General features: G+C 55.9%; 1 protein-coding gene and 1 long non-coding RNA gene across 2 annotated transcripts; one reads left to right on the top strand and one right to left on the bottom strand.

The window, feature by feature from the left end:
• Nucleotides 1–736: 736 nt before the first annotated feature.
• TAB1 (TGF-beta activated kinase 1 (MAP3K7) binding protein 1) lies at nt 737–25,547 on the bottom strand. Its single transcript, XM_070600390.1, has 11 exons — nt 25,393–25,547; nt 13,283–13,419; nt 12,779–12,932; nt 11,620–11,706; nt 11,002–11,140; nt 9,962–10,075; nt 9,225–9,336; nt 7,331–7,475; nt 5,550–5,772; nt 4,109–4,271; nt 737–2,528 (listed from the first exon to the last, which is right to left on the bottom strand). The coding sequence occupies exons 1-11, from the start codon at nt 25,423–25,425 to the stop codon at nt 2,321–2,323; spliced, it is 1,515 nt and encodes a 504-aa protein (XP_070456491.1). The 5' UTR covers nt 25,426–25,547; the 3' UTR covers nt 737–2,320.
• Nucleotides 2,528–16,224, top strand: LOC139080329 (uncharacterized). The gene is made up of 4 exons (XR_011534769.1): nt 2,528–4,044; nt 7,866–8,019; nt 15,647–15,775; nt 16,094–16,224. It is a non-coding gene; the product is annotated as an uncharacterized lncRNA (long non-coding RNA).
• Nucleotides 25,548–27,796: the final 2,249 nt, after the last annotated feature.

Genomic DNA, 27,796 nt, shown 5'->3' with positions numbered 1-27,796 from the left:
CACAGAGCCAACAGGGCAACATCCTGCCCCCTCGCACCCAGGGCAAAGCTGGTGCTGGGAGAGGCCCAGGGGCCAGGGGTTGGACGGGGCCATTTGTGACAGGATGATGCCCCACCCGTCTGTGCCTCAGTTACTCATCTGAGAGATGATGCACCCACCCACGCCCCTGGCAGGGTGCTGGCTGATGCCGTGACTCCAGGACGGTCCAAGTGCAGGGGGCAGAGTCTGGAAGGCAATTTGCAGGGAGACCCTCTGCCTCGAGCCCCTCCGCAGCAGCTAAACACGGAAGGCGGCTTGGCTCCTGAGCAGACTCCACGGTTTAGTTTTAGCTCTAAGCCCAGGCGGCCGGAAGAGGCGCTCCATGGACTGGTATTTATAGAACATCCTCCACCCAAACAAAGCCAAGACAAAGAACGTCCACTGCAGGTGGGAGGGGGACTGTCCCGGGCACCCGAGGCTCTGACGGCCACTGCACTCCTCACGCACCAAGAACGCGGCTGGAGGTCAGGAGGGGCGAGAGGACCCGGCCTGCGGCGGGAGAACTGTCACCCTCTCTGGATGTGTGGGGACCTGGAGGGACGCTTGCTGCCCGCGCTCCCCTGTGGGCCACGGAGGCGGCACTGCTGGCTGGTCAGGAGGCCAGGTCCACACCCCAGCCGAGCAGCACAGGCAGGGCCGACCTCAGGTCTGCCTCCCGAGGGACTGAGAAGTGAGGCAGCACCACTGACCCCAGACGTGTAACGCCACCATTTATTACGTCTTCACTGCGGTAAAAAAGTCATTCTATTTCTAGAGACCAAACGGCATCCTGGAGACATTCCTGGAGAACTCCCCCTGCTCCCAAGCCTCAGATACTGATTTCAATCCGCTCACCCGTAGAACAGAGAGGGCTCCTGGTGGAGGGAGAGGAGCCCTGCTGAGACGCACTGTCCTCGGCTCGTGCCGCGGCCTCCCTTGGACACCAGCCCTGGGCCCTGGGAACCAGCCTTTGACTTCTCAGAGTCCCAGTGTACAGGAGGCCACACAGCGGCTAGTCCCTGGTGAGCCGTGGCTGGCCCTGTGGGCAGGAGGATGGGGGCTGGGGAGGGGCGGCGGAATCCGGGGGCCTCGGACACTGACGCGAGGGCATGGATTGAGCTGTGCTCCACACTGCCCCGTGCCGTGGGTACACCGTGAGCCTCCTGCTCTGTCCTCTGGGATCAGGAGCAGCAATCTGGCCGACAGCCCCGGCCCACTCAGGCAGGGTGCACATGTGAAATGGTCTCACTCGGGGCCTGGGCCAGCCTGCCCCAGCCCCTCAGTGTCTGTAAAAAGTGTACATCACTAAAGCCGTCGACTATCCAGAGAGCTGGTCTTGGAGACCCTGTTTCCTTTCGGGAGCACCTCCCTCTCTTCCATCTTTCACAGGAGCCTCCAGCCTGACTCACAACCTGTCTGTCACCTTGGAGGTCGCAAAGACTCAGCCTCGCTGGGAAAGGTCCTTCATGTCAGTGACTCCCCAGCCTGTGGCCACCCCAGCACCAGGAGGGAAAGCAAGGCTCACCCCAACTCAGAGTCCTCGCTCCTGGCCCGTGGCCCGCTCCGTGCAGGCACAGCCCCCTCTCCTGCACCCCGGCTCTGGGGATCCCAGCCTGGCCCAGCCCAGCCTGCGGGGGACTCTAGGTCCAGTGGTTCTCCGGGACCAGGTTCCTCTGGTCCCTTCCACCTGAGCTGCCCCTCTGCAGCCATCCCAGGCCCGACACTTCCCTGGTCTTCCCGAACGTCTGCCACTGAAAACGACCTGGGCAGGCCCAGGCCGGGGCCGGCGATGGAGCTGGCATCACAGGCACAGACGCCAGCTGGGGTTCCGCTCCGGAGGCTGGACAAGAAAGGGGGGACACACCCAGTGGTGAACGGGGTGCTGGCAGTGGCTGCAGGCTCTTCCAAGGGAGGTGGTGGAAGGACAGGGGTGGCCCTGAGAGCAGCGGCTGCCGGGCCTGGGGTGTGTGGGGTGGCAGGAGCCTCTTCACCCCACCACTCGGCGGGTGCAGCCAGCACGGCTTCTGCACCCGTGTCCCTTGCTCTGAGAAATGGCGATGGTCCCGGCTGAGGATGTCTGAGGGAGTGGCCTGCAGCCCTCTGTGCGTGACAAGGTACATCCCAGGGCTCCAGTCTGCGCTGGCGCCTCTGAGAGCTGTGGGGTGAGAACACAGTGCCGGCTGAGGACTGGGCTCCCAGCGGCCCCTCGGCGCAGGCAAACGGCAGGAAACGGCCCCTCCTGCCCCAGAGCTGGCCCCTCATCCCCATGCGAGGTCCTGCTCAGGCTGAATCCGGGCTGGGGCTACGGTGCCGTCATCACACTCTGCTCGCCATGGTCCACACTCCAGAGGCGGTAAAACTCAGCAAAGTCCACGTAGGGCTCGACGCGGCCGTCCTCGCCGGGCGGGAGCGAGTGGGCAGGCCGCGAGCGGAAGAGGCCCCCGTCCGAGCTGGAGCTGCTGCTCTGGGTGTGCGTGCTGGTGGACTGCAGGGTCAGGGTCGGGCTCTGGCTGCGGGGATGACAGGGAGAGTCAGTCAGGGGCCTTGGCTTCCAGCCTGGGGACAGAGAGGCCCCTACCTCGGCCAGCTCCTCGGGCCACAGGCCTCTCTGACAAAGGCGACTACAAGAGCCAGCCCGAGCAGATGTTCCCAGGGTCAGACGAAAAGTCACACGTATTTTTTAAGCCATAGTTAAATGCAGGTATTTAACTGAAGTAGAACCGAATAAAATGGACCCCTCAGTTCCAGTGCTCCACAACCACGCACGGCTGGGGGCTCCTGCGGACGACACAGAGCACGTCCATCCCCGGAGCAGGGCTGCGCTGGGGCCATCTACTCCCAGCTGTCCCGTCTAGCCTAATTCAAACCTCAGCGACTGAGGGGGGGCGAGGGATCTTCTCCCAGCAGCCCCTCCTCCTACGCCCTCCTGGCCACGTCTCTCTCACCAGCTTGAGTCCTCAGAGCTCCCTGAGAACCCACCCTCCGTCAGAGCACGTACCAGCCAGGAACTCCCCGGTAGCCCGCCGTCCTGCAGACCCCCAGCACCGGGCCAGCTGGCGGGGCGCCGCTGACGCCCAGATGCAGGCCAGAGGGAAGGGGCTGTCTGGGGTCCCGGGGAGTTGGACACACAGAGGATGGCTGGTTCTCCTGCCTGGTCTGGGACCTCAGCTATCACACTTTGTGGACACAGCTGGTGGCTTCCTCTGGGCAGCCCGCAGGGGAGGGAGGCCACCCCTACTGCGCTCGCTCAGGATGCCCGTCATTCGGCTGCCCGGCAGGCCCCTCCAGGCCTCGGTGGTGCTGCAGGAGCAGCAGGAGCAGCATGGGGGCAGGGAGAAGAGAAGGGCCCCAGCGAGGCAGAGGGAAACAGCACAACTGCCCCCCTCCGTGCCCTTTCCGATTGGCCACATCCTCTGAGTGGGCTGGGTGTGGCATCCCTATTATTCTGTGCAGAGCTGGAATGTGGAAACCAGATCCTGGCCCTGTGGTGTGGGGGGGTGGGGGTGGGGGTGTACATTCCACAGAAGGGAAGGGGGCTGGACAGCAGACCTGTCAGGCAGGTCTGCCGTGGGGAGGGGGCCTGCTCGCCCCAGCCCCAGGCTCCAGAACCCCTGCTGCCTCCACTCCTCCCCCTGCCTTAAACTAGAGAATTCACTTCAAAGCTAAAATCTGACATTTTAGTCAGAGCACTAGCTCTGACAAGCCGGTACAGGCCAAACAATGTCCCTCGAGCACAGATGGCATGGGAAGGCCACTCGACGTCACACATGCCCAGATGAGAAAAGACAAAAGAACAGGAGGGGAACCTTCCTGTTAAATGGAAACTAACACACAGGACTCGCAAGAAAATACGGCCCGAGGGCTGCCAACCTGAGCCGCCTGACCCTCCCGGCCTGCTCACCCTCCCTGGCCCGCACCTCCGGCCCTCCCAATCCAGCTGCAGGGAGCCGCTGGGACCTGCAATGCCGCCTCTTCCTGCCCCAGCGTCTGGGGGCCTCCCCAGGAGTGGAGGGGGCAATCTGAGAGGTGAGACCCGGGGGCGCCGTCCAGCACATGGCCTGAGCGGGGCTGGGGCTGGCGGAGGGCTTACTTGGTGAGGGTGGGAGTGGCTTCATCCAGGGTGGAAGCGCTGTGGGCCCCGTTGACCAGCTGGCCCTGGGAGGGCATGACGAGGGACAGGGTCACGCTGGTCTTGCTGGTGCTCTGGGCGCTGGAGTAAGGCACGGACACAGGGTACACGCGTCCTCCTGCGGCTTTGAGGGGAAGAGAGTGGTGGGCCAGAGGGAGCGGCTGCGGGGGAACCCCGGGGTGGCCGGAACAGGCTGCTCCAGGGCCCTTGGGCACGGCGTCTGAGGGGCAGAGAGGACAGGCGGGGAGGGTGGCCGGGCTCCCTGGGGACAGCTCAGGAGTGCCCAAAGCAGAGACTCTCCCAGGCCAGGCAGGGCCTCCTCTCGCAGCAAAGCACAGGTGGCGCTCCGAGCAGCAGCGTCAGGTGCTGTGCTGCCTCACGAAGGCTCCCCACCTGGCTTCCCGCGAAGCTCTAACCCAAGGGGACAAGTGTGCTCCCAGTGGAGGCCAGCCCAACAAAAACAGCTGCAATAACAACGGGCTAGAGAAACTCCAGTGACCCTGGTGTCCATGGGAGAACAGGCCCATCTGTGGAGGCTGGAGCACTAAGGCCTGCTTGTCTGAAAAAAGACCAAGACACGCAGGCCCAGGATCGGAGGGTCTCGATACCAAGCAGCTCTCAGCACAAAAAAGAGCGACTGCCTCTCCTCCTGAGCAACTTGACTTCAGAATTAAAAAGGCAGAAAGTTGGGGCTGGTCTGGTGGTGCAGAGGTTAAGTTCGGTTTGGCGGCCCGGGGTTTGCCGGTTCGGATCCCGGGTGTGGACATGGCACCACTTGGCAAGCCATGCTGTGGCAGGCATCCCACATATAAAGTAGAGGAAGATGGGCATGGATGTTAGCTCAGGGCCAGTCTTCCTCAGCAAAAAGAGGAAGATTGGTGGCAGATTTAGCTCAGGGCTAATCTTCCTCAAAAAAAAAAAAAAAAAAAGGCAGAAAGTGGCCATCTCCCCCTTATACTTGACAAGGTTGGGGGACAGAGCCAGGCTTCAGGGGACCTTCTGTCCACATGAACCATCTCACCCAGGTCTCTTCCTTCTAGAGCCTTAGTTTCCCTTTCTGTAAAAGCAGGGTGCCACCTGGCTTTGGGTTGTTAATGAGGACAAGGGAAATGTATGGGTATAGTGCTGGCACTCAGCCACCGTCCCCATGACGCAGCCCACAGCCTGCAGGCACCCTGCACTCAGGCCCCTGGGAGGTGCCAGGGCAGGTGGTGGTACCCTCACTTCACAGACAAAAGGAGACGACAAACGGAGCTCAGAGAGCCCAGGTCAGAATACTCAAAGCCAGGCCTCCCCCTCCCCCTCCATCCCAGGCAGCAAGGCCATCGCCTCAGCCGCTCTGCGCCCACCCCGGCCCAGGAAGGCGTCCCCAGGCGGCAGACTGTCGGCACAGCACACGTACCTGGGGCTGGGGTCGGCGTGGGCTGGCTCAGCTCGCCCAGTGGGTAGCCAAAGTTCCTCACCAACAGGGTCATGTCCTCATGCCTCGGGCAGAACTTGGCCCGCTCCCCGCCGCTGGCAAAGGTGTCACCGTGGATACGCTTCACCCGGTCCACCACGGCCTGGGCCACCGAGTCCAGGGAAGTCTGCTTGGCGAACTCAGTGTCAATCATGGCAGCGATCTCCTGGGGCAGGGCACAAAGCCTGGTGAGGGACAAGGGGCCCAGGACTGCGGGCCCCAACTGCAGCGCCCACACAGGACACTTGGGGCCACCAGCCAAGCAGGTGAAGGAAGCCCCACCAGTCAACCTGTAATCTGAGCTTTTCAAGGTGTTCAGGATAATCCTTCTGGAACTTTCTCATTAGAAAAGGACTGACCTTGTGATCTGATTGTTGGCTCCCATACCAATACAATGGGGGATAAGATCCACCTCACTGTTATTATGGAGATTAAGTAACAACGCACGTGAGAGCAGGTTCCTGAGGGCAGGTTCGTGAGGGCAGTCTCGAGCTGGCTAAAAGCCCTGCATAAACCATAGTTGTCATTAAGCTTCCTTTCTTGGAACAAACTCATTGTATTCTGTGATAAGCCAATTTTGTCAGAAATTGGGGATACAGAATGAAGACAGGGTCCCTGCCCTCAGAGAAGTCCACTGGCCGATATACTCTAGAAGCCACTAGAAGCCACTGGATAATTCTATCGTGAAGACCAAAGAAAAGAGAATAAAGTCACAGTGACGATAAGATCAAAAACACAAACAGAATCCTCTCCGTGACGGCTGGCCACCAGTTCATGGTGGCAGGAGCAGGTAACAGGACATGACCTGGGCCCGGCCGGGGTGGGCTCAGCTCCATCACTGACTAGCATGTCACCTCAGCAAGACCCTGAACTCTGTGACCCAAGCCCCCTAACCTGATGTGGCCGTGAGCCCCGCCTGCTCTGTTACGAGGCTCCTGGAAGGAACCATAAGGCAAACCCGGTGGAGCACCTCTACCACAGGCAGCGGACAGGACCAGGCACACAGGGCCCTTTCCTCCTAATTCTGCATCAGAAAGGACAAAGCAGGAAAGGTTACCCTCCCATGAGAATCACAGGGAACACACCCAAACTCATCCGACCGCCCCAGCGGTCCAAGGTCTGGTCCGGGCAGCCTCCCTCCAAGATCACCCCTGTAGCACGGCCCCGAAGCCTTGCTCACTGCCCGTGTTTGATGGGGGACACCAAGGCCCCGCGTGTTTCACACCTGGCCCGCCCCACAGTCCCAGAGGCAGATGTGATCACCCTTCCGAGAGATGAGGAAGGAACTCAATTATCTGCAGCTCAGGGATGCGAAGGAAGTGGTGGAGCGGGACTTGGATGTGCGGAGGATTCAATGGCCTGTGTTCTGTGTACCAGGCCACACCCCTTTGGGTGCCCCTCCTTGGGCCAGGGCCCTTCCCGACAGTCTCCAGAGCAAGGCGTGCCGCGGAAATTCACCGCCATCTCTCTCTCTCCCATTCGGCCCTGCTCAGGGCCCAGGGACTGAGACAGCCTCAAGGCAGGGAGAGCACGGCCTTCGGGCGGCAGGTGTCCTTGGTGTGCTGGGCTTTCTCTTCCCCCAGCTTTGAACCCAGACAGCATTTGAGAGTCAGAGCCCTCAGGGGCGCTGAGCACTTTGGAGCTGGGCAGGAGGGCAAGCTTGGTCCCAGGGGAGCACGCCACCCTGCAGGCTGCTCAGCTGTGCTCTGCCCGGCGCAGCTCACCTGGTTGGCCTGTCCAGGCCCGTGGGCTGCCTCCAGGGCCTTGTACAGCCCCTCGGACATCAGCACCAGGAAGCCAGTCACCCCGTCCAGGGGCTGCGCACCGTGGATTTCAGGTTCCGCGATGATCGGCTTGGACTTGGCAGAGCTGTGGGAAGAGCGCGGACGGGACAGCTGTGCTTGGAACGGCCCCTGGGGACATGCGTTCCGCTGAGGAGAAAAATCTACACCCAGAACGTAAAATAAAACACACATCTGACAAGAGGAAAAGAGAAAACCAGAAAATCACACCTGTCTTCTGAGGGCAGCCACTAAAACAAAGGTCAGAGGGCCAGAAAAGCGAAGAGGCAGCCGGGGTCAGGAGGGCAAAGGTCAAATGTCCCATCCTGGCCCCCTTCTGCATCTCCTGTCCACAGAGCCTGGGAAGGGTGGTCCGGCAGGAGGGAGGGGTTCTCTTTTAAAAGCCCATCCTCCTGGGCTCCTCCAAAACCAGTGTCCAAGCTGACTCAGACCCCCATACCCGCCCTGTCTGCACAAGGATGGTTCCTGAGGCCCTGTCACAGCCAGTACGGTCAGAGCTCCAACATGTGCACGGGCACACGGAGGCCAGCAAAAGAGGATGCTCCTGGCACCAGTATTGGGAAGAGAGAAGTCTGGAAACATCCTGAGGGTCCATCGGTAGGGCCGGTTAGGTGAGTGCTGACTCTGCCACCAGGGGAATCCCATTAGCTGTTCCCAAGAACCCCACCAGCCCCAACTGCAGGTGTGCGGGCAGGGAGGGACAGGCGCCTATGAGGAAAACAGTAGGCGCAGAGCACTGGGAAGAAGGCTGGGGACACTAAATGGCATCTGTGGCTGTTTTGGGAAGGATGCCCACCCCTCCCCCACCCCCAACACACACACACACACACACACACACACACACACACACACACACACGCACAGAAACCTTGGGGCAGGACACACGAGAAACCAGCGGCCTCCAGAGAAGGCGTCCCGGCTCGGGACAGGAGGCAGACTTTCACTGTGCACCCCCGCTGCTGTCGGAATTGTTTTAAACCACAAACGTCCTTCCTAATACAGCAAACAGAGCCCCACCAATTAGACACAGGCTCCAACTCAAGAGCCTCAATCTTGTGAGAGAAGGGAGTTCTAGTACGTGCTTTCTCAGACCCGAGATGGCATCTCACACACAGAGATGCACGCGCCTTTTCCCAGTCACCATTCTCACACAGCTGAGCCGCTGGCTAAGAACACGGGCTGCACTCAGGCTGCCTGGGGTTTGAGTCCTGCCTCGGCCACTGCCGACCCTGGACCAGGCAGGCCGCCTCACCTCTCCATGTCTCAGCCTCCTCATGTGAAAACGCATTTGGGACAGTAACAGTCCCACCTCGGAGGGCCCGAGCGAGGACTGAGTAAGAGGACATGTGTGAAGAGCTGTGCACAGGCTTGGCTCAATGACAGCTCACAAGTGTATCATTGCCCATTTGCTGCCAAGAGCACTAGGGGGCACCCCGAAGGGCTAACTCCTCTCGCACCTCTGCCCTGGCCCCAGCCACACCAGCACTGACCAACAGGCCTTCAGTCAGTCCCCATCCACGCCAGGCAGCCCACGCCACCCTGGCCTCTCCTGCCAGGCCCTGTGGCACCGTTGCTGCCCTCGGCTTTGGCCCAGCTCCCCAACTTGACCTCAGCCTAGCCTGCCACCGTGGCTCTACGGGACCCTAGCTCCTGGCCTGCTGGGTTCGGGGCCTCACACCAACCTCTCAGGAGGAAGAAAGAGTCCCCTTGGGCTCTACCTTGGCTGCACCTGTTCTGCCCCTAGAGCCTCAATCTGCTCCTGCCCCAGGCCCTCTGGTCTTACAAACAAACGGGAGCAGCAGGGCCGGCCTCCTACCTGAGCAGGTCGATGTCGGTGTAGCCGTACTTGACCTTGTAATCCCCGATGCGCCTGGTGCTCTCCTGCCCGCAGATGATCCCTACTTGCTTGATCTTTCCTGCGTCCAGACCTGGCAGAGGGAGCACACGACAATCCCAGATCTTGTTCACAAAGAGGAACAAGAAGAAGGGGGTACAGACATATCCAAGGAAGCAAGGCAACGAGAACCCACTGAACGGGAAATGTAGTCACACTGGGCGCCCTGGAGAGCGGCTAATCCAAAGTCCCCCAGTCCCCAACCCCATCAGACCACCCCTCACTCGGAGCCCCTCCTCCACACAGGATCAAGCACTGCCCAGTACGGCCCCCTCTCTGCTGCTCCCACGGCTGGGCTGCCGGCTACCTGGGGAGGGAGTGGCCAAGTGGCAGCTGGAATCTTGGGACCTCTCTGGCCTCTCAGTCTCCACCAATTAACAGTGAGCACCTGTCACTTGCCTGGTACGCTTGGAAGCATTTTACACACATTAACTCTTTTAATCCTACCCTGAGGCAGTGTTACTATCATCCTCACAGAAAACTTGAGAGAGTCCCAGATGTCGCCAACTAGCAAGCGGCTGAGATGGGATTCAACCCCAGGCAGGCCAGGCCCAAGCCCAAGGTCACAGCCTGTCAACTACCAGCCACCAGCAGGGAGCACAGGGAGAGGCCCGGGTCGGCCTCCCCACTCGCACGGAGCCCCGTCCACATCCCCTCACCCAGCTGCGAGAGGCGGAAGAGCTCATCCTCGTTCTCCGTGGTGTGATCCACGTTCAGCTGTGTCACCTGCAGCCCGTCCACCGTGGATTTGCATAAAAGGGCGCGGTTCGTACCTGCAGCAGAATTTGAGTGGATGAGCAAAGACTGCGCATGGGAAGGACAGGAGGCCGTGAGAGGACAGAGAAAAGCATCTCACCCATGGAAATCCTTGAAATGAACAAGAAAATGGGCCCAGCCCCCGGGGGCGAGTCAGCACTCAGGGAGAGCTGATGAGAGTAAGGAATTAGGCTCAACTTTTCCAGTGTCATCCTAGGATTAGGATTTTAATAAGAGACCTTTTCTCTCAGGAGACACACTGAAATATTTACAGGTAACATGGCACGATGTCTGGGTTTGCTTCCTGACAAGTGGGGACAAAGGGCTGCAGGAGAACCGAGAGACTGGCCCCCAGGTGCTGACTGTGGACGCGGGGGATGGGCACAGCGGCTTCACTAAACGCAATTGTCTCTGACTTTATACATTTTTGAAAATTTTCCATAATGAAATCTTAAGGGAAGGAGGCAGAGAGGGAAGGCCGTCACCAGTGGGGTCTCTTCAGAGCTCCCACAGTAAGCGCATCCTGGGTCCGGCCCTGTCGGGGCCCACAGATCGGAACACCCCTCCGGCCCGCAGGCTCCAGTCCACACCCAGCCCACCTCGCTGCCCTCCACGGGGCACCGAGTGCGTCTCCCACAGCCAGACAGACAACCTCTCCCAGAACAGGAAGCCACTGAAGAGACCGGGGGGACATGACTCGCCCAGGCCGAAAGCCAGTCGGGGCAGAGTGGGGACTGAAGCCTGGACGCCTGCCTCCCCCTCGCTTCACACTCTCCCCTGGGATGGAGACACTCCTGTGGAGGGACGGGGAAACACCCAGCGGCCTCAGGGGACTCAGGCTGGAAGTCTTCCATGTCTGGCAAGCAGACTGCCCCAAGAACGCGTGGACCCTGAGGCTGACCTCGCCCTCAGCCCTCCGGCCGTGGACAGGCAGGCGGCTCACCAACATTGGCGACGTAGAGCTTGTTGTTGAGAAGGACCGCCACGACGGCCATGGCCCCTCCTGAAATCTCCCTCTCCAGCGTCTTGAGTCTTTCAAGGATCTTCTGATACTGAGGAGGCAGCTGGTGCTGGGGGACACCCTACAAGCCATCAGCAGGGGTCAGAGCAGGCGGGTCCTTGGAGACCATCTTGCCAACGCACCCCCCTCACAGAGCAAGGAGTGGAGGGCCCGGCCAGGATGGAAGCTGCGTGGCAGCCCCACGAGAGGCCTCTTCCAGAAAGCTGGAGGTGACCTCACTTGTCTTGTGGGCTCTGACAGTGCTGGTGGGTGACGTGCGCAGGTAGGTGACGAGGCTGTGGACAGACTCAGGTCGAGGACAGACCTGGAATGGCCTTTCCTCATACCCTTCATGGCCCACGCCACACTGAGCCTCAGAGTAAAGCTGCCCACAGTGGGCCAGCGAGGCCCTCGGAGGGCAACCCACAGCTTCCCACGTCCCCCAGTCAGGAGCTGTTGTCCCCCTGACTCCTGCTGCTCTGGCCCAGCTGTGCCAATGGCCTGGGAGTAACAAGAAACTGAGTCCTTGCTCCTAGCAATGCTGGGCCGTGGGGAGATTACCTCCGGCAGCTGGGACTGGAGGCTCGCCTTCTCAGCCAATGCGTCATCGATGGACTCCAGGAAGCTCCTCTCCACCACATCGAAGGCCTGGAGGGACAGGGGACGGGGAGAGGGGTCAGGGCAAAGGCCGGTTCAAAACACCCTTCCCATGTGATGCTGAAACGCCCCTACTAATAGCAATGAACTGTGTTAACCGCAGGTCCTCACGTGATGGGGGCTTCACAAGGCTTCGCCAGGCGCTGCTGCTCCTGCAGAGCAACGGCTGACAAAGACTTCAGCCCGGGGGCCGGGGCCTTCCAAGGGGCACTGAGAGTGGCCAGCGAGCCAGGAGGCTTGCAGTGAGACCCCCTGGGGTGGGTTCAGCTGGGCAACCTCGGTCTCGTCGTCTCTGAGCAGAGGAGCACCGCTCTGAAGGGGCATGAGATGACGCCCCCTGGGCACTTAGCACACGGCTCAGAGTGAGTCTAGATCAGTGACCACTGGTGTCATCACTGCGTCCTGCTGGTCCGATGCTGGTCACATTGCTGCCTTTCCCAGGGGACCAGCTGAGAATCACTGGCACAGGGCCCTGGGGCCGGAGAGGGTGCTGAGGCCCTCGATGCTGAGGCAGGAGAACGGCTGGGAACAGTTTCCAAGGACCAGGACCCCATCTTCCCCGTCTAGAACTAAGTGCCTCCGGACACTTCCAAAAGGAGATGCCAGGAGGAAAAACCCCAAAGCAGCAGCAGCAAGCAGAAACAGACGGCAAATGAGCAGCAGCCGTGAGGTGCAGGCCCAGGGCGCCTGCAGCAGCTCGGGCTGAGTGCTGAAGCCCACCTGGAGGAAGGGGTCCCCTAAATCACCTCGTTCCTAGCAGGGCCCAGCCCCCCCACCGCACCCCTATGCCCAGGGTTCCGTCCCTAATTCCCTTTCCCCAGGAGCATCTCCCCCAGAGCCGACCCCTCACCGGGAAGGCCTGCTGCTGGCTGCCAGTCCCGGACTCTCGGGAAGTGGGGAGCCCCTGCCGCTGGGAGAGGCTCCCAGAGTCAGCTCCTCTGCAGAGAGAAGCTGGCAGGGTCCTCAGACCAGCTCTGGCTAAGCCCGCGCTTCACAGCGCAGGGCCGAGTTCCCGGGTGACACGATGCTCCCAGGGCGCGGTCCGCGGCCGGAGCCCCAGTACCTGCACCAGAACGCGTCGCACGTCGGCCTCGGTGTGCTCGGCGTTGAGCTGGCCCAGCAGAAGCTCCGCGGACAGCCGCTGGGCCACGAAGTTGGTCACCCGGGTGCCATCGTAGCCATTGAAGACCCCGTACAGGAAGCAGTTGTTCTCACTCCTACAGAGGGAGGGCAGGAGGCGGTCTGAGACCGGCTCCCAGGAGAGACGCCAGGGCCCGGGGCACGAGGAGGGACCGGGAGGACAGCAGCTGTGGCTTCAGGTGCCCACCTGGGTCCCCCCACTCTGACCATCACTTCACTCTGGCCATGACCTCTGGGATGCCCGCTGCCCCCAGTGTAACAGGCCCTGAGCTGCCCTGAGGTCTAGACGTGGAAGGGACACCAGCAGACCACCTCCCACGGGCCACATCTCACTGGCAAACCCCATGGGAGACTGGTGCAAATCCGCTGCCTTTTCTTGCCTGTGAAGCGACTTCCGATGCCCAGAGAGCACCGTGGGCACTCTCACCTGAACTTGAGCCAGCTGTCCTCCGGGGGGTGACTCTCGGTGCCCTTGCCGTCAGCAGAGTAGGTGCGGTTGGAGGCTGAGCCAACCCCAGAGAGGTGGCAGAGGGGCAGGTCGTCTGTCCAGCTCGGCTGCTGCTCCTGGGGAGACACCAGGAGACCAAGAAGCGTCACTCTCTCCCCCAAGGCAAACCCCACCTCACCTTCTTTTTCTTCCTCAACAAAAACCCAGCAGGCCCAGAGCCCCATACCGAGGGCTCCCCTTCTTTCTGGAAAACGATGACACTTGTAATCAACAGACACCTGCAGAAGGGTTTGCATGCCTGGATGGCCAGTCTATAAACCTGTTCCCTAGCAACCTGAAGATCAGAATTCCCCACCGCAAGGCTCAGCAGGTCCCCAGGAGTGACTATGTTACGAAACATGAGAGGGGGACACACACAAATGAAGAAAACTCTTCGGAGAAAACTGGGCCCCCCCCCCTCACTGCAGTGGCTCTGACTCCAATCCCTCAGGCACTGGCTAAAACCGCAGATTTCCAGGCTCCCCCTCAGAATGTCTCATCCAGGTGCCGCTCAGGGCACGCACTCTGCAGGTGCAGACTCAGGTGCACTCCGATCCAGGTGGCCCAAGACGGCGCCTTGGCCAACTGACTGACAAGCGAGCCTCAGTCACTCTCCCTGGCACTGGGGCCTCCACCCCCTGGTCTCCAGTCTACCCTGGTGTCCTCTCCCATTGGCCCCCACCACACCCTTCACCAGTACCACATGCTTGCAGCGCCCCGCCCCCCGCCCCCCCCCCCCCCCCCCCCCGCAGTGGAACACCCTCCTTGTCCCTGTCTAGCAATTCTCCTGTCCTTCGGGACTCCGGCTCAGGAATCACCACCTCCGGGAAGTCCTCCTTCAGGAAGACCCTCCGCAGGCTTGCCTGACAGCCCTCTGGTACTCCTGCTACACCTGGCTTCCTCACTGCTCCTGCCTGGCTGACTCCCACATTCCACCCCACAGATCTCAAACCAGGCTGTTCGGTAAAATCACCAAGGAGAGACACACACACACACACACACACACACGCACGCACACACACATGCACGCGCACACACACACGTCCAGGCCCCAGTCCAAAGACAGATTCCGAATTTCCTGAATCTCCTCAGGGTGCACTCTGAGCACCTGCATTTTTTAAAGCCCCAGAAATGACTCGGACGCAAGGCCCAGGGGCTACCCCCTGCCTCTCACTGAAGCCCCCCGCCTCCCCGCCGCGCCCCACCCTGCCCCCCGCCTTCCCAGGACCACATGTAATTGGGAGAATCACAGTTCAATTTCAAGGAGAATAATTAACGTCTGGATTGAAAGCTTTACTGAAACACTAAACAAGCACAAACAGTGAGCACAACTTCTTGCACGTTGGCAGTAACAGTCCTCAGAAAAGGATGTGAAAACCACTTCTAAGGGCTTTTGCAATCAGATATGTAAAAAGCCTGTGGTTAGCTGTTGTGGCCAATTTCCTCTTCTGTTTATTTACATACCGACAGAGAGCACCTCTACGGCTTTTTTTCATGGCAATTGCTTTTATGCTGCCTTTATCCTAGCACTTTATTCTGAGCTTTGCACTTCTACACGGGGTGGGAGTTTCTTTTTATTTTTAAATTAACATATAGTAAAACTGCCGTTTTTTGGTGTGCAGGTCACCGAATTTTAACTCCCATAGGGACTTATGTAACCACGTCACAGCCAAGAAGCAAAACAGCCCCAGGAGCCCAAACCCGCTCTCGGGCTGCCCGGCCGCAGCCACAGCCTCCCCTAACCCCTGGCACACAGACCTATGCTCACGCCATGTTGTCCTTTCAAGAATGTCATATAACGTTTTTACTGTGGTAAAACACACATAACAGAAAATTTACTACCATAATTAATCATTTTTAAGTGTACAGTCCAGTGGTATTAAATACATTCACGCTGCTGTGAATTGTCACCATTAGCCATCCCCGTAACTGTTTTCATCTCGTGAAACTGAAACTCAACACCCGCTAAACAACTCCCCACGCTCCCCCCAGCCCTTGGCAGCCACCACCATTCTCCTGGTCTTCAAGTACATAAGCTTTTGAGACTGTGTTCGTTCACTCAGCACTGTTAACCCGAATTAATGATGATGACTCTCTGCCTCCGAGATTCAGCCGGGTTGTTGCGTGCATCACAGGGTGTCCCCTTTCACTGCAGAGCAGCATTCCATCCCACGGATGGAGCAGTTTATCCTCTCACCCAGTGAAGGACAAACGGGCTGGTCTTAGTTCTTGGCAGTTATAGAGAGAGCTGCTATAAGCATTCACGGGCAGGTGTCTGTGTGAACGTACCGTCTCATTCTCTAGGGCAAGTACCCAGGAGACTGCCGTTCAACTTCACAAGAGCCTGCCAAACCCTTCCAGAGCGGAGCACCGTCTGCACGCCCATCGGTAACGCACAAGAGTTCCGGCTGCTCCACATCCTCCCGCTACAGGGTATTCTTTGTTTTTTAATTTAGACGTTCTAAGAGGTGTGTCACCGGGGGTACCTCATCCAGGCTTTAGTTCTCATTTCCCTAATGGTAGCAGTGACGGTGAACATCTCTTCACGTGCTTATGTGCCATCCGAGTTGGCTTATTTGCCAACTGCTGAGTTTTTTATATACTTAGGAGAAGAAGTCCTTTGTTGGATATGTGATTTGCAAATTTTTTCCCCAGTCTGTAGCTTGTCATTTCATTTGCTTAATAGTGCCTTTTGCATAGCAAAAGTTTTTAGTTTTGACAAAATCCATTGTACCATTTTCTTCCTTTCAGGGTTCATGCTTTTGGTGTCACGTCTAAGAACTCTGTTCAGGTCACAGAGATCTTCTCCTACGTTTGCTTCTGATAGTTTTACATTTTACATTTAGGTCTGTGATCCATTTTGAGTTAATTTATGTATAAAGTAGGTTTAGGTAAAATTTTTTTTTTTTGCACATGGATACCCAATTGTTCCAACACCACTCGTTGAGAAGACTATCCTTTCTACATTGAATTTCTTCTGCACCCTTGTCACAAATGAACTGATCATACTCGCGTGGGTCTATTTCTGAACTCTATTCTCTTCCATTGATCTACGTGTCTGTCCCTCCACCAATTCCATGCTCTTGGTTACTGTAGCTTTATAGTGAGTATTAAAATCGAGTAGTGTGATGCCTCTAACTTTATTCTTTTGCAAAACTGTTTTGGCTATTCCAGTTCCTTTGCCTTCCCATATACATTTTACAATCACCTTGTCTATAAGAAAATCTTGCTGAGGTTTTGATCAAAACTGTTTTAAATTTGGGGCTGGCCCCATGGCCAAGTTTGCGTGCTCTGCTGCAGGCGGCCCAGTCTTTCATTGGTTTGAATCCTGGGCGCGGACATGGCACTGCTCATCAAGCCACGCTGAGGTGGCATCCCACATACCACAACTAGAAGGACCCACAACGAAGAATATACAACTATGTACTGGGGGGCTTTGGGGAGAAAAAGGAAAAAAATAAAATCTTTAAAAAAAACCCACTGTTTTAAATTTATAGATCAATTTGAGGAGATCTGACATCTTTACGATGTTGAATCTTGCAATCCATCAACATAGTATGTCCTTCAACTTATTTATGTTATTTACGTCTTCTTTATAAGACTTGTTTTTAAATTCACACAATTCACCACAAGAGCTAAAAAGCTACTAATGCCTACTAATAGTAGCCTTCGAGAACAGAAAATATGACCAAAACATACTAACGGAAAAGAAACAGCATTAAGAGCTGAAAATCCGCTCAGCCTCTGATGACACCAGGCACGTAACACTTTCAGGTCAAAGCTACAGGAAAAGAAAAACTGCTTCACAGTAACACAAAATTGTTTCTAACTCTAACCTTGACTCGTCTCATTTTAAAGCAATATAAGTGTCTCTCTTAACGTAAATGCGAACTTAAGTCTTTGGAACCCACGTATGACATTATGCAGAGCATATTCCGTTAATACATCCATCTATTCAACACATATTCACTGGGCATTTACACCAGCCTGGCATTATCCCCACTGGGGGCACGGTGGAGAGAACAACAGAGGGTCCTTATTTGAAGCCTCCTTTCTAGGGAGAGAGAGACTTCCAGCATGTAATACAATAAATACACAAGGCAATTTTAGACAGGGGTCGGTGCTACGGTGAAAATACATCAGGGTAACGGACAGAATGACGGGCAGGGTCTTTTGGATGAGGTGGTGAGAAGGGGCCTCTCTGGGGAGGTGATCTCTGAGCCCGACCCGAATGATTCCAGAGCAGTGGTCATCTCAGAAAGTGGGGGGGGCCTTCCAGGCACAGGGAACAGCATGTGCAACGACCCTGATGTAGAAAAAAAAGCGTGTTAGGTTTAAGGAAGCAGGACAAAGCGAGTGTGGCCTCGGTAGCGAGCAGAGGGGAAAGTGGCTTGCTACACGTTCGTACACATGCCTGCGCATGTGTGCCTAAGAGGGGACAGTGTCGGGCCTTCTGGGCCACTGAAAGGAGTCCATTGCCAAGGAATGAATTATTTTCCAGGAACTGATCTGCTGCTGATCATCCCCTAGGTCTCAGATCTGATTCGTATGCCTCCACCGCTAGGGACCTCACAGGTCTCGGGCAACCCGGCAAATAAATCTCTAAAAGAAGCTCCCTTTCTAGGGTCTGTCTCCTGCCTCTAACTAGAATGGAATTAAGCATAAGATTAGGCAGATGCACAAAAGCATCTCCCCGCTCAGGGGCATCCCATGTCCCCCTGCTGAAAAGACGGGCCAAGAAGCCAATATTCAGCACCCTGAAGTGCCACGACTGTTTCAAAGCACGGGAGGAGACGTTTATACTTTCCAGAATCCTGTGATTAAAAACGAGATTAAGACGGGCCGAACTCGTCCTCTAATAGGAGATGAGCGATACCAACGTGCCGCCCACGATGCAGACCGCCATCAACACTGCAATCACAGCAGCCCCCTGCCAGCATCTCACGCCCACAGGGCACAGGGACAGGCTTCCAGGGACTCGCATCGTTCCAAGAAATTCATACTTTCCAGAAAAAATACATATTACCCAAGCAACTTATGGGCCCACTCAAAGAAGGAAAGGAACTCAAACAGATGACTGAGGGACTTGCCACGTCAGTGTGCGGTGCCCTGGAACAGTTCATCTAGAAGCATCCACGGTGGGAGCCCACGACGCTGCTGTTGGGAGTGGGCCAACGCCCTGCTCACTCCCGCAGCCACGCCAGCTGACGTGGGACCAACAAGCTCTCCCAAATTAGAAAAACCGTGTGTGCGTGCGACAGTGGTCAGTCTACTGAACCAGCGCCTCGTTTCTTCAGAGTCTTTATGACCAGTGTCTGCATACGTCCACAAGGTTAAGTGCTTTTTTTGAAATCTGATTTTCATGATGTTGAGCTCATAATATTTTGGAAATATATTATTTTATTAACTAGCAGTTGGTGTTCTGGTCACTGGGTATGGACTCTAATGCTATTGTTTACTTACGGACAGTCTTTGTCCATTCCTGATAAAAAACACTCAAGAAAACAGCAATCAATGGACGCTTTCTTAACATGCCATTATTTGTATACTTCAGTCAGTCCTAACGCCAGCACCTTCCTTGGTGGGGAAACACAAGAGGCGTTCTCATTAAGATCAGGAACACAGCAAGGATGCCCACTATCTCCACCAGGTAACACTGACTGGAGGTGTCAGCCCACGCAATCAGGTAAGAGAAAAGAAGGACGGCATAAGAACTGAAAATGAAGGACAGTCATCTCTGGTTGCAGTTGATATGATAGCACCTGGAAACCCTAAGGAATTAATGAGAAACTAACTCAAATAAGAGAAATCAGTAAGGTGGCAGGACAGAAAATCAACACACAAAAATCAACAGCCTTCATCTACTTAAAGAAATGATGGGCCTGTACCCTCCACATAAAAATTCCTTCTTGCTGTCAACTAAAATAACAGGGTCTTTCCCTCTGAAGTGCTATCAAGTCAGTCTCCCCCCACCACACTCCTGCAGAGGGTCTTGTTAAACCTAGATTTATATCGGTCAGATTCTATCTTAATGCTTTCATCCCAGCCGTCTAGCCTGTTGACACAGTTTTGAATCTCACCTTTTGACAGATGAACAATCTCACTCAGCTGTCTATCTTGGACAGATAACGCCTTCTATACAGGGTTCCAGATGATTTTTTAAAAACCGTGACCAGGGCAAACAGCATGGGAAGCTAACCCACTTTTGGCAGGAGGTGTCCACAGCGAACACAGGAGGGAAGCGACACCTCCAGCAAAGGTCTGCTCTACTTGAAGAGCCCAGTGTATTTCTGGAGCCTCCAACGAAGAGGCTGCTGACCCTTGAGGTGTAGCCGCAGAGACAAGCACACACTTGAAGAGAGACCAGCTATTTATATACCTGGACCTTGTGAGCACGGTTCTACTTATTTCACACGGGCTCTCTTTAAACATTAAGTTCCTAGCCAGTTTGACTTGGCTCGCTACTAAAATAAAGAAGAAGGCACCCGCCCCCACCCGCCCCACCCCCACTGTCCTCCGCAGTGCGACCCGCCCCCCAGGCCCTAGTCAATTTTGGTCAAATCCATCTGTTTCCCAAAACTCGACCCTCCACTCACCACCTTCAAGAAATTATCCACTTCATGTTTCTTCTTTAAATGGCCACATTTGCTTTTACTCAAATGATTTCACTTTGAATGTAAACTTTTCCAGTATTATAAGTGGAAAACCAGTATTACTTGCCATATCTTGAAGATAACAAAAAACGAAAACAAAGCAAACTTACTGAATTCTAGCTGAAACTACGGCCCGCTGCAGGCTCTGAGCTGGAGCCCTGTCTCGGGGGGGAGATCAGCGAGACTCAGAAAGGTGTCAAGGACACACTAGGACCAAACCAAGTCTCCCTCTTGATCTCATCAGAGACTCTGAGCGAGAACTGGGAGGCATGCCACCTCTCCTCATGGAATGGCAAGTTTTGTACGCCACGCCCAACCACCTCACCACGTGTGTCCCAGACGCTGCAAGGTACTGCCCAAGGCCACGGGGCCCCTTCCCGAGACACCCACCCCCGGGGGCTTCCCGTGCGTAGTGGGCACCCAGCTCCCTGGCCACTCACCGTCTGGCCTTGGGGCACCTCCCCTGTTGCAGCCTGGCATTGTTAATTAGCTATGTTATTCACTGATCCAAAGACACATTTTCAACATTTTAGTATCTCTGAAGTTGGTGGGTCCCAAGTTACTTAGCAGTGAGTTTTCTTTCTTAGTAGTACATAAAACCATGCGTCCTTATAATTAATAGTGTCTTAGCCCCAGTGACATACGGACCATTTCTCATGTATTTATGGGTGCTCCTTCAGTGGAAGGCCTGGCCTAGAATGCAGTCCCCACAGCACTCAGACATTCAATAACAAGTGGCTGGAGAATTCCAGGAGGTTCTACCCGGGTGGGAATGTGGCAGTGATGGGTCCTCCCTGACTTCAGCAGTGGCCCGGACATCACGCACACTGCTGTGCCAGGTGGACTGTCATCATATGCTCCCACTTCGCTCCACCTTCCTCGGCATCATCCGTACCACGCGTCCAGGGCTGAGTCTATTAAAACCCACCAGACTGCCAAGTCTCTTGCTTCCTTCCTCCACATTCTGAAGAATTTTCGGAAAGGTCATATACTTTCTCTTCACACAAGCCACCCACCTCCCCACCCCTGCCCATGCTGATGCACACTTTCTCCCACGCCCACAAATGCCAGCACCAGCAGCAAGTGGCGCCTGAGCACCCGGGAACGTGAGTCGTGAGTCGGCCGGGAAGCTGAGAAGGGGGCGTCTGGCGCTCAGCACAGCCTCATCACAGAGCCGCGTAAACACACACAGAGTGAGTGCCGACCGCCTTCACTCTTTGATGGGTTACGAGCTAATTTCTCACAAGACATTTAACAGGAAATATGTAAGAAAGAAGGCTGTTTCAAAAAGCCTAATTCTGACTTGATTGTGGGAGGGAGTTTCCGAAATTCATATTTCGGGATGAAAAGTTTCTAGAGTGATCTGATTGTGTTTAACCCGTCAAGGGCATTACAAACAACTTGTGCACCTATATTTAAGCGTTAGCCCCTCATATACATATGTGACCACGCCACACAAAAAGAGTCCGTAACAGTCCCCACAGAGATTCATCCCAAACTCCTGGGCAGAAGTGGACAAAGCCCGGTTCCGAGTTCAGGCCACAGCTTGAATATCAAATCATAGTATGAAAAGGCCGAGTGTTTTTGTGGTGAAAGCACCCGAATTCCTCAGAGGCAGAAAGGAAGCTCAGAGAGGGAGAAAAACGCCCCCAGGAAGATGGCTCCGGGTGGGGGCAGCGGCTCTTTCTCTCCAAAGAGCTAACAACGCCCGCTGCCTCCTGCCATCCCTATCTTTCTGAATGACCCCCTTTTCCTTCCCCACTGCTCTGGGACCCACTCCACTCCTGGCCCCCACCTCTCCCACTAGGGTTTTCATCAAAGGTCCTCTATGTTTTCATCACAAATATAGTCCTAATACACTCTTAAAGGAGCTACTAATGATTGCGGAGCGTTACTGTGCACCAGAGCAGCTGGACCCCATTCTGACAGCGTATGAGATGGTCGTAGGTGGCGGCCTAATGATGGTTTATTTTAATGGGTACCTATTACTTTAATGTACATTAGAAAAAATATATAGCCAGCATCTGTGATTTCACAGATATAATTGCTCAGGCTATGTCCAAGTTAAAAAAATTTGATTTCCTTTTTATAATTAAGCACATAACAGTAGTAGAGGCCAAACCAAACTCTTGATTCTCCCAGCCCCAAAGGTACCCCTCTTCCGGGGTTCCCTAAGCATGTAAAGGGGACCGCTGTTGTTCCAACTGAAACTCTGCAGTCCTTCTTGACCCTTCTTCCTGTCACGCACCCCACACTCCACCTGTCCGTAAATCCTATCAGTCCTTCGAAACCCAGCCAGAACCCGGGACCCCTCACCACTCCTCTGCCACGGCTCTAACGCCCGGACAACGTGGAGCGCCCCTCAAACGCTTCTCTACGCAGGGCTCCTTTCCTTCTCCAATCACAAGGCAGGCTGCATCAGGCCCCCACTCCAAACCACCTGAGACATTCCCATCACACCTAGAACAGAACCAAAGTCCACACCCGCATTCGCAAGGCTCCCTGGGACCTCGACTACCACGGCCCCGACGAGCTCCATTCCTGCCACACAGGCCTCCCTGACATTCCCCACAGGCCTTTGCATCCCGTAGACAGGAAGACTCCCTCCCACACCCCCCACGTCATCTCATCAAAGGTTGAGAGGTCTTCCCCTCACCGCTGTCTAAAACAGCCCCTCCAACATTCTGTCCGTGATTCCAGACTCTTCTTCCTCACAGCACCACCTGATCTCATATCACAGATATTATTATTTTTGAGGAAGACTAGCCCTGAGCTAACTGCTGCCAGTCCTCCTCTTTTTGCTGAGGAAGACTGGCCCTGAGCTAACATCCATGCCCATCTTCCTCTGCTTTCTATGTGGGATGCCTGCCACAGCATGGCTTTTGCCAAGTGGTGCCATGTCCGCACCTGGGATCTGAAACGGCGAAACCCAGGCTGCCGAAGCAGAACGGGTGTACTTAACCGCTGCACCACCAGGCCGGCCCCAATGGATACTATTATATCGTATATAATCTGTCTTTATTCATAAGCTCCAGGAGGTCAGTGTCCCCTGCACCTGCACAGTGCCTGCCACATCGTGAGTGCTCAGTGACACTGAGGGAATGAACGGCAGGCGTTCATCATAGCAGAACTGAAGGTGGACTGCACAGCTGGAGTGTGACCACACCAGGCCAGGAGCCTAACGAGTTAGCTCATTTAATACTAAGCACACTCCTGGGAGTCCTCTCGGTAGTGGAAACCGGGCTTCAGGGATGTTAAGTGACTTGCCCAAGGCCATACGGGACTCTGCTGTCCAGGCCTGAAGGCCCAAGTGCTTGTGAACACATCAAGTCATCTTCAAAAGCTCTTCTTCTCTTCAAAAGACCTTCTAAGGTGCCACACAGCCTGGGGACCAAAGGTAAAACTCCTCAGGATGACATTCCCCGAAGCGCTCTGCCATCTGGCCCCAGCACCATGTCAGCAAGCCTCCAGGCTTCCTGCAGGCCTCCGCTGACCCGGCCAAACCAGGCCAACCACAGCCCCTCCACACTGACCCTAGAGCGCCTCACGCAGTGTGCTGTGGTACGCGGCTCCTTCTCCCAAGCGGGACTGCAAACGCAGTGAGGGTGGGACCCGCCTTATTTATCTTCGCATCCCCAGGCGCAGTAACCACAGACTAGCAGCCCTCACAGCCATCTGCTGAATGATGGCATGTGAGCTCCTCTCACCAGACTCACGACAGTGAAGGGCAGGTCAGCAAGCCCCGAACACCACCTGGACACTTCGACACGCTGTGGGCAGGGATGTCTTGATCATCATTAGGCTGGGAGGGGCCTTGTATGACATCCCTGCCATCTCCTTACCCTTCCATCAAATGCTATGTGCTGACAGTGAACTAGCCCATCTTTAAAAGATTCCACCACCACCCAGGAACACATTCTGGAGCTGGTAAAGCTCACCGTCTGTCTAACCCGAGTCCCTTGGGATCCATCACACCTAGAAGGGAGGGAAGCTGGCAGCCACTCTCCTCAGCAAGTCAAGTCGGCCTAGAGCAGTTACCACTTCCAGCATTTGCCACAATCCAGCCAGTGTTTCTGGAATGTTTACTACAATGGGGACATTTACGCAGGGGCTGCGCCCTCTGGGAGCTTACAAAGCAGAGGGCCAGGCCCATCTAATCAACTCAACGACAAGGCTGACCTGCCCAGCTACAGGGGTAGCCAAAGGTGTGCGGGTGAAGAGAGCTGTTCCCACCAGAAGACCTGGGAAATGCTGTCGTGGAAGAGCAATTTCAGAGTTTACAAAAAGCTCCTCATCGGTATGCAGCAGCGCAGGTCACTCCCCCACCTTCTAATTCTGATGCTTCAAGACCCTCCAGGGCAGGAGGACCAATGTCTGCTGCATCTCTGTAAGGCCACAGCCAAGCACTAGGCCTGGCTACAAATGCTTTACTCATTATCTTACAAACATTTATTGACTGCCCAGAACCCAGAGGTGGTAGGTGCTGGTGACACTTCTCATTGTCGATTACAAGTCCCTATCACTTTCCAATACAGGAGGGAGACAAGGCCACAGACAAGTATAACAGACTGCGGTGTCTGGGGAGGACCCAGGGGACCGCATCCTGCCCCGGCAAGTCAGAATGGGCCCATGGTGCCAACGTGCGTGTGCATTTACGTGCACATGCATTAGGAGCATGGAGGGGCTGGAGACACCAATGACAAACCCATGAGGGTCCAGACTGGGGGTAAGAGTGAGTCTCGAGACAATGCTCCCACTGCCGGCTCTCACCTTTAAGGAAACAGGCTGGAGGAGGCGTACTGAGTCAGAGCCAGCACCAGAACCCAGGCCGCCACCGCTCCAGCCATTCCTTCGGTGGAGCCAGAGGTTCAGGGGGCTCCTGGAACTGGACTGCCTCTGCCACTGTGTGGCCTTGGGCAAACCACCACCTCCTGTGCCTCGATTTCCTCATCTGTACACAGGAACGATTATACAACACCTATCCTGGGGCTGTTATGAAAGTCAAACTCAGAAACGTAAAGCCACTGGCACAGCCGGCGACAGGGCAGCCGGTACCCGAGCGACGGCTACTCGGATCTCGCTCATCGCCCGCCGGCTCTCCGCCCGGCCCTCCCGCGGCCGCGCGCCACGGCCCCTTCCGGCTCCGAGCGCGCCCACCCTCGACGCGCCCCTGACGCTCGGGGACGCGGGCACCGCGAGCCGACCCCCGACGGACGGCAGGCAGCGCGCACGCGCGGATCTCGCGGGGCCGCACGCGCCCCCGGCCTCGGGAACGCGGGGTTGGCCCGGTGAGGGGAGGGCGGCGGCCACACCCGCGAGGGAGAAGGGCTGCGTCTGCACCCGCCAGGTCCCCTCGGGCTCCCGGCCCCCAGCCCGGAGAGCGAGTCGGTTGCTCACACTCTGCAGCAGGCTCCTCCTCTGCGCCGCCATCTTGGAGGGACCCCCGCCGGCGCGCTAGCCTCCCGCCAGAGCAGGCGAGAAGGGCGGCTAGAGCGACCTGAAGCCGTCGCGGAGGACCGCGCTGCCCGGGAGCATGCGCACAGCGCCACCCCACGGCCGAAGCGGGAGGGGGCCGCGGCGTAGCTTGTGCGCAGGCGCGCTCTTCGCCCTGTCCTCTCGTGGGAGATGGAGGGGAGGCTTTTGACGTCGTTGCTGCTCGCGCATATTTGCGTACTTTCTTCAGGATGCTTTTGAGGTGGGGCTCCTAGAGCCCCGGATTAGAGTTCTTTTGAATCTTTATGATTAGGGTTCACTGTGAACACGATGGGGTAGGGAGAGGGTGAATTATTCATTCGCTCAGTAAGTGTTCTTTGGGTGACTGTGCCTGGCCCTTTATGGGTGAAGCAGCGAGCAAGGCAGGTCCTCCAAAAGCTAACATTTTAATTGGGGAGGACAACATTTTCATGCATAAGTCTTTTCAAGTGGTGCTGAGTGCTAGGAGGAGAAGTTTATGATGTGGCCTGGGAGTGTGGCGTTAACTGGCAACAGGGAAGGGCAGGCGGGGCTAGGAAGCCCGAGAAGAGGGAGTATGTGGGTTCCAGAAGCATTTGTGTCACAGAAGGCCGCTGTGGCTGGAACAGATGGAGGGGGAGTGAGGGGGAGTGAGACGAAGGGGGTGGGTCACGCTGTGACCTTGCTGGCCCCAGGCAGGAGTGGAGCTATTCATCTGGGAGACAAAGGGAAGTTGTTGACTTCTGAGCAAGCCGTGGGCATGATCCCATTGGTAGAAAGATCCCTTTGACTACTGGATACAAAACAGATGTTTAGGGGGTCTGAAGCAGAGACGGGACTGTCGTATTAGTTCTAGGCAAGAGATAGTAGTGGTTTGAGTTGTCTGATGGCAGTGGGTGGACTTTATTCAGGAGACCAAGTTGTCAGGGCTTGGTCATGGATTGGTTGTGGGTGGTGATGAGATGATGTGTCAAAGATTCCCCCAGATTTCTGGCGAGAACAGCAAGTTTTGGGGGGAGGGAGGAGCAAATGATTATGAGTTCAGCTTGGACATGATGAGTTTGAGGTGCTTTATAAAAATTTTTTTTAAATATTGGCACCTGAGCTAACAGCTGTTGCCAATCTTTTTTTTTCTTTTTCTGCTTTATCTCCCCCAAATGCCCCCAGTACTTAGTTGTGTATCTTAGTTGCAGGTCCTTCTAGTTGTGGTATGTGGGATGCCACCTCAACATGGCCTGACGAGTGGTGCCATGTCCGTGCCCAGGATCCGAACCAGTGAAACCCTGGGCCGCCGCAGCGGAGCGCGAACTTAACCACTCGGCCACGGGGCCGGCCCCCAAGTTTGAGGTGCTTTTGAGACATGCGAGAAAGGCAGTCAGATCAGTCCTTAGTTGGAGAGGACTGGAGCTCAGAGCAGAGACTGAGCCAGCAAAGACATTGAGGAAGCAGCCGCTGGAGAGACACAGAGCCCAAGGTGAGGAGGGCCTGGGCAACAACTGAGATGCTTTTTTTTTTTTTTTTTTTTAAAGATTCCATTTTTTCCTTTTTCTCCCCAAAGCCCCCCGGCACATAGCTGTACATTCTACGCTGTGTGTCCATCCAGCTGTGGCACGTGGGACGCCGCCTCAGCGTGGTTCGATGAGCAGTGTCATGTCCGGGCCCAGGACTCGAACCAACGAAACACTGGGCCGCCTGCAGCGGAGCGCGCGAACCCAACCGCTCGGCCACGGGGCCAGCCCCACAACTGAGATGCTTTTAAGAGACTTAGTTAGATGGCAGCTAAAGAAAGTCCATCAGATTTAGCTGTCTGGAGGCCGTTGGCCCAGGCAGTTCAGGCAGACGGTAGGACAGAAACCCAGATGAAGTGAGTTGATGAATGGCTGGGAAATGGAGACCTTGAGAGCAGGCGGTTCTTCCCCCATGGTGGACTGGAAGAGGAAGGGAAGGGAACATGGGGTTGAGGGAGGGTTTTTCTTTTAGGTTCAGAGAAACTTGAGCCAGTATAATGCTGAAGGAAAGGCTTCATAGAAAAGAGCTGATGATTCAGAAGGAGGAGGGGGAGGCAGTCTAGGACCAGGATGCTGACTCACCATCTTGCTGTCCTACCAACAGCTCCACATGGCCCAAGATGACTGCTTGAGCTCCAGCCATTTTGTCTGAGTTCAGCCAGCAGGAAGGTGGGAAGATGGCACCTCTCTTCCTCTTTTTTTTTTTTTAATTAACAAACATTTACTTGCAAGCAATCTCCCTTCCCTTTTAAGAAGCTCTCCAGAGGTTCCTCGTGACATTTCTCCTTACATCTCATTGGCTGTAACCTAACCCATGGCCACATTTAGCTGAAGGGGAGGTC

This window comes from Equus przewalskii, chromosome 29 (genome assembly GCF_037783145.1).
Source record: "Equus przewalskii isolate Varuska chromosome 29, EquPr2, whole genome shotgun sequence".
Classification (NCBI taxonomy): domain Eukaryota; kingdom Metazoa; phylum Chordata; class Mammalia; order Perissodactyla; family Equidae; genus Equus; species Equus przewalskii.
This window is presented reverse-complemented; position numbering and strand designations above follow the sequence as displayed.